Below are 10,617 nucleotides of genomic sequence, written 5' to 3'. Positions count from 1 at the left end.
TGACTGAAGAGGGCAGCTATAAAAGGCAAATGGATACCCCTCTCCCCCTGTTGCCCTGCCCCCACTAGTCCTTAAAAAAGCCTCCCACCACTGGGATTGCAGGATATTTTAACATCACTACGCAGCAGGGACAGTTTATCACGCATTTGTGTTTCTGGTCATTTCTAAATCAGCTCATTACTTTGTTCTTGTTTGCCTGTGTGTGTAAGGTTCTGAATCATGGCTTTTATTGGTTGATGTCTCGTGTTTTTTTTTTCTCCCGTGTTCCTTTGCCTCTTCTTTGCCATGGAAACCCAGCATGCATTGTAATGCCTTTGTGAGAGTGCGTTCTTTCAGCTTTTTTCTTCAGGCTGGTGGCCGGTTGCCATAGACAAGCTGTGGCCAGCAGCCAAGCTTTACGAGGCCCACTCAGGTAGGCGCTGCAGTGTGTGCTGTGCTCTCACGGTGCCCAGGTTCCTCCACATCGCAGCCTTGTACATGATGAAGTATGTGTTGAAGTTTTGACTTCAGAACTTCAGACGTGGCTTCACGTTCAGCTCACAGAGTAACAGCAAGGCAGAACTTATCCTTTGATAAATCCCTTCAATGAGCTGACTGAATGTAATAACAACAACTAAAGCAACTCAGGCCATCACGAGAGCCCCTGCGTTTCATTGTGTCATTTAAGGGTTGGTTGAGGTTAACAGTGGTTATTAATGTTTTGTACTAATGAGCTCTTTGTGTAACTTGTAACTGAAAGATGCATTTAAACACTTAATTCTTTCTTTATATCTTCATTTTCATGCTTTTGCCCATATTTGTTGCCAAGAATAGCAGGATTACAAGAACAGAGCAGAGAGAAGGATGGGGAATTATTTATGACAGGACTTGGAGATTGTCACTCAAAGAGCACATCCATGCCTCATGCCATGGTAGAATGGTATAAAAGAAATTAGACTCTGGCATCCTTACAAAGAATAAATCAGCAGTCTTGCTGTAATCACTCTGTTTATACTGGCAGTTAACTTCAAAACAAATGGTGGCTTGCCAGCTGGTGTCATTACAAACTTACAGCCGTTAAAAAAAACAAAACAAAAGTGCAACATCTTTGAAATAAAAGGTTTTTCCATATCAGAAGCAAATGAAAAATCATCTGGTCCTTATCAGGTCTTCGCCAAAAGGCAGAACTAGTATGCGAAGAAGTAGGACCTCCTCACTGTTTCAATAGGGATAAAGAGGGTAAGCAGCAGCCAGGTGCTGCTAACCAAATCCAGTTGGTTAATTTATTATTGCGGTGTGATTGCCACTTAAAAGCAGATGTTTGGGCAGTTTTCTGGTCTGGAGCATTCAAGGAAAGTTTTAAGAAATGTTCATAGAATAGCAATTTTTGCAGAACCATCAATCTGGGGAGGGTTACAAGACCATTTCCAAACAATCTGGAGTCCATCATTCTATACTAATAATAAAAAAAAAAGATTATTCACTAATGGAAAGCATTCAAGACAGCTGCCAGTCATCCCAGGAGTGGACGTTCCAGCAGGTTCACACAATGTCAAACTGCAATACTCTAAAGAAACTGCAAAAAAAAAAAAAAAAGAGCTACATCTCAAACTCTCAAGGCCTCAGTTACCATGTTGAATGTTAAAGTTCATGACAGTCTAGTTAGAAAAAGACTGAATAGGACAAGTATGGTCCTATGGTTGCAGTGGTTCTAGGAAAGCCTCTTTAAGAACATGGCAGCACGGCTTAAGTTTGCAAAGCTGCATCTGAACAGACTACAAGACTTAAGGAACAATGTCCTTTGGAGAGACAAGACCAAAGTGGAGATGTTTGGTCACAATGCACCAAAAACTAAACACTGCATATCACCCTGTCAAACAGGTGGTGGACGGATGATGATTTGGGCTTGTTCTGCAGCTACACAACTGGAATTTCTTGTAGTCATTAAGTGCAGCATGAACTCTTCTGTATACAAAAGTATTTTAAAGTAAAAATGTGAATTCATCCATCTGACAGCTAAGGCTTGGCAACAGGTCAATGATCCCAAACACACCTGCAGATCTACAACAGAATGGCTGAAAAAGAAAAGAATCAAGGTCAATCCAGTCCAAGTCCAGAAATCAGCCTGAGCTAATTTGAGTCTAATTTAATAAAGGAATTAGGAAACTCTTCCCTACCTATAAAAACACCTATTTAACTCTCCAGTACTTATTTAGCAGATGTCTCTGTCCATACGGAACATTAAAAGGACAGACAGAACATCAGACAATATAAGGACATACACGGTGCTAAAATCACACAGAAAGCAGCTATGAGTGTATTTAAATTCAAAATACATGACATTAAACTAAACCGAACAGACTGAAAATGGGTTCAGACAGTGATGAAGTCAGTGTAAAAAGTAGTTTTGTGATCCGGCCACAAGATGGAGTTATGACACCTTAAACTGAAAAAGGTCAGGGACCTCACAGACCTCCTAAAATGATACCAAACCCATATTTATTTCTTTGTTTCACTTATTAAACTAATAAGTCATAGATCATACATGTTTATTGTGAGTGAAGAGAGATGTGAACAGTAACCCTTCTCGTTCTACATGTCATTGTTTATGCTGCTTTGCTGCACATGAAGTCTCTGTTGCTCCACCTTGTTTCAAAGTTCCTGTTCCTTTAAGGGATCGCTCCAACATTCAACACGGTCACGTTGCGTATATTCCATATTCAGAGAAAGTCCAGTGGTGGAGTGTGGAATCCCCTGCTGTGAGAGCTGTTCTTCTTTCTGGTGCTGTGCAAAAGTAAAAATAACAGGTAAGATCACACCATCATCACTCAGACTTATATTTAACTTTAAACACCAACAAAACCAAAGAGACATTTTTGACTTTAACATGCAGACATGTGCTTTTCAGTCTCATTTAAACTGTGTGAGAAAGATTTCTGCTGCCTTGTTTTTATCCCTGCACTTACATCTCTGGAAATTATGAAAACTTTGCTAAATGTAGAAATTTTATTTATTGATTTATTTTGCTGATCATAGCTGTTTAAATTATTCCCACTTAAGGAAACTTTAACTCACAGAAAAGTGATAACAGGTTTCTACAGCATCTTTATAAGTGCACGTTGTGATCATTTGTCAAACAGTCGCTGTGTGAACGGGATTCTGTTTTGCTGTGAGTGGAAAACTTTTTTACATTCGCTCCTGTGTACAAACCCAGCAGGAAATACATGTGTAGTGAACACCATGTCTTTCTCATCAGGCTAAATGTAGAGACAGGGTCGAGCAATCAACCGTGGACTTTTACCCAGTCTTATTTTTGCAAACTTTTTTTGACACTGTCCAACCAACAGGAACAGTGAGCTGCAACTGCTGCTTCTATTTCTTCACATGCTCTGTAAAGAATAGAAATAGAAAAAAGAGGGTCTTATAAGCAGAAAAGTTATATTAGTCTATATAGGTCAAAGAAAGTGTGATATGATGAATGCATGCAACCATTCCACCTTGGCCAGATGTTACAGGCTTTTCTTTGTTCTAAAAACTTTAAACAAACAAATTTAGTTTTGAAATCTGACTTGACCTGCTTTCATTTCCAAATTATCTCTCATCCATCGAATATTGTGGTTCCTCTTCACAGAACATCTACTGATCATGAGCACAGACAAGCATCCTGAGTTAACTTCCCTAGAGGAAGATGGGACGCGTGAGTATCTGAGTCCTTGTCTCTTTTGCTCTAAAGCATGCATGATCAGTTTGCACTCATTCCCCTGCAGAAACCTCCATCTTGCCCCAAGTGCTGTGTGGAAAGCCCGAGATCTGTGTGTGGAATTTGTGGAGCTGATAGCTGATCATCATTTATGCCAGTTTGTCTCCTTGCAAGAACAAAAGTCAAGATTTCCTGGAGATTTGTTGCCCATGAAGAGATTTTAACATTTAATTATTGTTACATAAAAGGCTTTAACATTTTTTTCTAATTAAACTGAAACAAAAACTTCAACCTGTAATTTATCAGAGCATTTGAACCTTTGTTTAAAAGATAGAAGCACAAAGAAAATTAATTTTAGCATCAGCTTAATTTTATTTAGAAGATATAAACAGACTGAAAACTTAAAACAGCAATGCGTTAAAAGAAAAAGGTTTTTTATGTTAATGAAACGTTTTTATGGTTTCGGAACTGAGGATACTGATCGTTTTAGTTTTAGACCAGTCAGAATGCAGAGGTCTGATATTGTCCTGCTGAAACAACCACGGACCTGCTGGGAAACAATGTCGCCTTGATGGTAGCAAATTTAAACATCCACCTCTGCATCATTCGTACCTTCACACATTGCATGGACACCGACGCTCCCCCATACCATCACAGCTTTCTGTGTTAATAGCCTGGATGGTCTTTCTCCTCTTTGCCGTGTGGAAGCAGCAGCTGAAACGTGGACTGATCATGTCGACTGTCTTTCTGTCCATCTGAGATGAGCTGATGTCCAGAGAACTCGGTGCTGTTTCTACACTGGGTTTATATATGGCTTCCTTGTGTGATCCAGCTTCAGGTTATATTTCTGGATGCAGCCGTGGACTTTGTGGAGTGAAATGGTTTTCAGAGGTTCTCTTGAGCCTGCGTGGCTGTACTGATCATGGAGCTGCCCGAGGGTTCGAAGAAGGCAAATCTCTGATGGATTTTGATAAGTGATCCACAACCAGTAGTTTCTTGGAAGCATTCATTTTTTGGTGGATGATCCTTTTTTAACCCAGTCTTGTCTCCAATTATTGATTAGGATTGCAGACTTTCTTTGCTGTTCAAGTTTTTATTTATTTATTTATTTTTTGTGTGTGTGTGTGTGTGGCTGCATTAAAGTCTAGATTTGTTTACATTTTCCAAAAGCAAAGGTTCTTGAACTTTCTTAGTAAAGACACTGATGTCTTTATTCTTGTGTCTGTAAGATGAATGTTCAAGTGAATATGAATATATATTTTTGAAAACTTTCCAACTTTTGTGAAAATGTGGCCTGTATTTAAATGAGTCTAATTTATCTCTTTTTCAGAAGCGTTCAGTGATGTCGCAGAAGTGAAGTCGCAGGAGGAGGAGGAGGAGGAGAAGGAGAACACACTCAGTGAGAATGGGATCAAGTGTGATGAAGGTCTCCCTGATGCACGTACGTGTACCCATGCATGCTTATATATACGTATCTTCACAATTTCCCTTTGTAATTTCCACTTCTGCCAGCATGCTCATGCTTTTTATTGTAGGACATTTGCATTTATGTTCATGGACCTTACAAACACTGACAAGACAATAACTTTATTTTTAAAGATTTAACTATTTTACTGTAGTGGGTTTATTATAAGGGTTTCATTTACAAATGTGCAGAACTCAGTCAGTGAAATGGAAATAAGAGAAACAGTCTGCACGGAAACATTTTAATCCAAACAGTGATTGCATATTATCACCAGGAAATTTAGAACCTCTTGTGTGTCAAGCTAGCTGATCTGAAAAAGAAAAAAAACATGGTGTCATTTCTCATTGGCAACCATCTACATTGCAGGGTGCACTTCCTAAAGCCTAGCTCTGCGTCTACTGCACAGCCTGCGGTTCACTGCTCTGAGATACTGGACTCTATATCGGGCCTCTCGGATCTCTGTGTGTTCAAAGTTTCCATAGCACCTCTGAGCGCTCTCCTCAATACAAGTAGCTGCTCTTCAGCTCATCACCACTCACCGCCAAGACCACACTGTGGTTTCTGGATGGAACTAAACACACCAAGGGTTGGTTCACGCTTAGCAAGAGGGTGGGTTAGAGGTCCTGTAAGCATGGTCACAGGATTCTGCACAAAAGCAGCTGAAGGGACGAGAAATGCAACACACAGCTGGTTGAATCTTTTAGGCCAGGGAAGTTTAGCCTAAGATATGTAAAGTCAAGAAAAAAGGTTGTTTTTAAAAAAAAATGGAAAAAAAACTTGACTGTAAAATACTTCACCTTGCTGAGGTGGGAGATTTAAGAGGATTGTTGGCACTGACTGATATTTAGTTCTGGATCATATTCACTCTTTGAGTCAGAGTTGATTTAAAAAAACAGAAAATCAGAAAGGCTTTTTAAAAGCAGATGAGGAATTGGTGTCATTTGCTGTTTCTATCCTGTCCTGGTTCTAGTTTCTGTGTATTCAGAGGAAATGCTTTCCCCTTATCTCAAACACACATCTTCTGAATCTCTTTGTGACACTACACATCGGCCCAAATTAAGCTACCCACACTTTGGAGATGTGCTTGAACTAATACCAAACTTTAAATACGAATGTAGAAGTGAGTGGAGTTTCATCAAGCTTCCTTATATGGAAGTTCAGAACTATTAAGATATCAGTCCATCTTGTCTCTGTAAGCTGCCTACAGATTCAGCCATGCTTTTAAAATGTCCCTCCACATGATTGTTTTCTGTCTCTTTTGCCTCCAACTTGCTCAGGTGTAATAAAGATGGAGGCTGAGGAGGCAGGAGGCAACGAACCATATCTCGAGGCTGAGAAAGAAGGAGAGATGGTGTCAAAAGAGGAAGCAGAGGGGGGCAGTGAGGATGGCATGGAGGACAGATTTGATGAGGAGAGAACAGAGGAGGACAATGACGAGGAGAGGGACATGGAGGGGGATGAAGAGGGAGATGTCCCAAATGAACCACAGGACCTTTCTCTGGTAGACTACACGCGTTACGACGGCGCAGCCCTGTCAGACGACCATGCAATGGCGGTGACAGAGGAGGCCATTGCAGAAGGAACGTACATGTCTGGAAGCTCCCGCAACCAGACGCCGAGCAAGCTCAGCTGTGACATCTGTGGCCTGTCCTGCATTAGCATTAACGTCCTGCTGGTGCACAAGCGCAGCCACACGGGTAAGAGCCCAAATTTCTGACCTTTTATTGATCATCACACATGACCCAAAACCCTAACCGGTGTTGCATCACAGATGTGAAATATGTTCTATTGTTGTTCAATAATACGTAGGAGCAGTAACTGCATGATTTGATGGCAGCAGCTGATAAGTGTATGTGCACAGACATTAAAGCTGACACCAGCAGTGAAAGGAGGTCAGAAACTCATCATTTAAATGTTGTGAGTGATGAGAGTCTGTCTCATTCCTTCTGTCACTTTGCTGGGTGACTGAGAAAGAGAAGTCATCTCTGTACTCCCTGTGGTCCCCATGACTCTTCACGCTGCAATCTGCTGGTTTAACTGACTTATTCTGAAGAAACATGAAGCTCAATCATGATGAGCCATGGAGGTGTCTGGCTGGTAGAGTTCTGAGGCTGTTTTCAACATCCAGTGCACAACATACTTGGTGGTCTGAGTCATGAGACGATGAAAATGGGATGTTGTTTGTTTGTTCCCCTTTTAAAGATGGTGAATGATTTTGTTTTTTGCAATTCACTGTAATACAAGGAACCAGAGAGCAACTCATAGGTATGTGTTTTTTTAATTAGGGTGAGTTTTTTTTTCTTTTTTCTTTGTGTGAAGTACTTACGAGATGCCAGTGTTTTATCTGGTGTTGATGTTTGGACAATCAAAGATGAATTCTGACAGGTGAGCTAACAGCTGCACGAAGGCGGGATGGGAAAACTGAATTTTTAAGTTTCAAAAACAACTCAAACCTTATCAGATGGCAACACTTCAACAGATATTTGTGATTTTTCCACCATTCTTTGGTTGAGCATATACATTTGGTGGGAAAATATATGATATGATATGATATGATATGATATGATATGATATGATATGATATGATATGATATGATATGATAGATATATATATATATAGATATATATATGATATACATATATATAAAGCTCAGCTGGCAGGGCATCCATGTCCCATGCGGGATACCCGAGTTTGAATCCCCCAGGAGACAAATATTAACATCTTCCAGTTGGGTCCTTAGACCCTTAACGCTACTGCCTATCCACCTTCAGATGTAAGTTGGTTTGGAGAAAAGCATCTGCTAAATGACTGTAGAATATATATATATATAACTACATAATATATTATGTAGTTTCAGTTGTGTTTGCTTTTTTATGTTCATTAATGTTGATTATTTGTTTGCTTATTAAATGTTCTAAATAAATTATCTAATCTTATCTAAACTACAATACCAGTGAAAAATAGCTGTTAAAGGCCAAGTTGAAACTATAAAAACAAATATATGTGTTTGCTCGAATTGCTGTGCAAATTTTAAGAGGCTTGAATTCATGTGCAAGGCAACGTCATTCCCCCCTCCCTGCCTCTTCAGACTGACTCCACTCTGACCACTGTCCACCACAGATAAGACTCTGACTGGTCATAAATACATTATTTTAAAAAAAAAAAAAAAAAAATCCATTCAAGTACATAAAGAAACAGAAAAAAACAAACAAAAATGAAGCTTTCGGCATATACTGCTCATTAAGGGAAATGAAAAATAGATGGATTTTTAGGCTTCAATTACAGTCAATGTTCACCTTGTTGTCATTTTATTTAGCTCATGGAACATCACAACATTCATTCCATCCAGAGTTGTATTTATTTTTAGCTTAGATCCTGTATTGATGATTGTGTCCGTCTGCTGGGTGAAAACTTCTCCCAACCACGCATGTAAATGGAGTCTCGTGCTCGCTGAACTCTTTTACCATTTACATTAACTGAACATTGACCTGGCAAACTGAAACAACCCCAGATCACTTGCTTAGTTGGATCCAGGGGGGTAATATGTTATTTTATTTCTTTGTTTATTGCCTTTATTTTATTTTTTAACCCCACAGATATCTTGAAACTAAACAACAAAGCTGCACTTGTCTTGTTAAAATTATGCTAATTTCTTAAACATTTTTAGTAAGTGAATGGGTGAAAATAAGTAAATTTTATTTTCAAGAGCAAATGTTGTAAAGTGCTTCATAATGACAACAACACAATAATACAGTGAATAAAAGAACTACATATAAAGATTAAAATACTTGAGGTAAAGACTTCTGTAATTCTAGTTTTAAAAATTAACATATTTAGAACCAGATTTTTTAATCTAAGTTCACAGCGTGTGACGCATGTGTAGTTCTTTTGCATAAAAACATCCTGCAGTGTGTAACAAAATGAAGAACGCCACATTGGTGTGTTGTTAGAAAGTAGTCCACAGGTGCAGAAATGAATGCGGTAAATCTGAGAGGAAAAAAATGGTTTTTAATGAGCAAACCTTTGTGAGGAAGGAAAATCGTTTGCGCAGCCTCTGAGCTCAGAGCAGACTGACTTTGGTGTGTTTTCTCTCTCAGGTGAGAGGCCATTCCACTGCACTCAGTGTGGGGCCTCCTTCACCCAGAAGGGAAACCTGCTTCGCCACATCAAACTGCACTCCGGGGAGAAGCCTTTCAAATGCCCGATGTGCAGCTACGCCTGCCGCAGACGTGACGCTCTGAGCGGGCACCTGCGCACCCATTCTGGTAGCATCAGACACACACACACCCTCAGTCACTCACACGTGATCTGCACTGATACTGTATGCACCTGTGTATAGTATCACATCAGTTGGTTTCTCACTCCTTTTGAGTCTTGAAACATGAGGTGTGCTGAGCCTACATGGCTTTTCCAGTAACATTGTACCATGAGATCTCATATGGTTGCACACATCACATAGCTGTGATATCTTACTCACCCCTGGAAACTTAATCATTCAGTTTCAGTTCACGTGTTTTACCTGCAGACGTGCTGCATTCCTCAACATGTACATCATCACTTTTTGTGGGGTTTTCTTTTATGAAACTACATACTTAAGGAATTAATACTTGCTGTGGCATTGTTGTGGATGTGTTGATTTAATGAAACTCCTCCTCACAGTGGAGAAGCCCTTCAAGTGCAACCACTGCAATCGCAGCTACAAACAGCGTAGCTCTCTGGAAGAGCACAGAGAGAGGTGCCATGTGTACATTCAAAGCAAAGGTCCCACCGAGAGAGGTGAGCAGCTGTCACACATGCACACTAAATTCAAAAAAACACCTCACACTGATAGGTGTTAATGTAATCAGTCCACATGAATACATATGTATATACACAGCAGGCGTGTTGCAGAAGTTCAAGCTGTTATTACTTGCAGATCCTGTTTTTATGACCTTTTTACATTAATGAACTTAGGCTGGTGCCCCATCATTATCATCACAGCTAAATAGGTTATGGCTCCTGTGGTGTGAAGGCTCAACCGCTTCTCATGTTTGTATCAGCAAAGGGGAAGCCAAATAGGGCAAATGATTAAGCCCAGCAGCTCAACACCAGCACTCACACAAGCATCACCATCAGCTTTCACAGTCTCCCCCCCCACTTACGTAGCAACAGGACAGTTGCACGATTGCAACACAGTGCACTCTTTCTGTGGTCACCGAATGTCGTAAGTTTATGCTTGATAGTACCATAGTGGTGAGGAAGCACATCCTCATCCTGTGGTCTCGTCCTGTACTGATGAGGTAAAAAAAAAAAAGAATAAAGAACCAGGAAGTGAGGTCACAGGAGCCGCCAATCTCAAATTAATATCTCGTTCCTCCCAGTGTCACTCCATTTTTTTTTTTTTTTTTTTTTTACTTCATATTATAACGTGAAATGCTCAGACTTTTGGGTAGCTGCACTTCAGAGCACTCATGGTACTGCCTGATCACCAGC

The 10,617-nt window shown here is 40.0% G+C and overlaps 1 protein-coding gene across 9 annotated transcripts in view; it reads left to right on the top strand.

The window, feature by feature from the left end:
• Positions 1 to 10,617, top strand: part of LOC121638096 (zinc finger protein Helios-like) — a 41,641-nt gene that overhangs the window by 28,703 nt on the left and 2,321 nt on the right. For 5 of the 9 annotated variants that reach the window (XM_041982565.1, XM_041982564.1, XM_041982567.1 and 2 more), the window contains exons 3-8: positions 2,654 to 2,786; positions 3,611 to 3,676; positions 5,010 to 5,120; positions 6,422 to 6,841; positions 9,243 to 9,410; positions 9,805 to 9,921. In XM_041982565.1, coding sequence (XP_041838499.1) covers positions 2,654 to 2,786; positions 3,611 to 3,676; positions 5,010 to 5,120; positions 6,422 to 6,841; positions 9,243 to 9,410; positions 9,805 to 9,921 — 1,015 coding nt within the window. Of the gene's footprint in view, positions 1 to 325; positions 413 to 2,653; positions 2,787 to 3,610; positions 3,677 to 5,009; positions 5,121 to 6,421; positions 6,842 to 9,242; positions 9,411 to 9,804; positions 9,922 to 10,617 lie in introns of those variants that run through there. The other 4 variants (XM_041982568.1, XM_041982569.1, XM_041982566.1 and 1 more) reach the window with 4 other exon arrangements.

Source organism: Melanotaenia boesemani, chromosome 4 (assembly GCF_017639745.1).
Source record: "Melanotaenia boesemani isolate fMelBoe1 chromosome 4, fMelBoe1.pri, whole genome shotgun sequence".
NCBI classification, from domain to species: domain Eukaryota; kingdom Metazoa; phylum Chordata; class Actinopteri; order Atheriniformes; family Melanotaeniidae; genus Melanotaenia; species Melanotaenia boesemani.
This window is presented reverse-complemented; position numbering and strand designations above follow the sequence as displayed.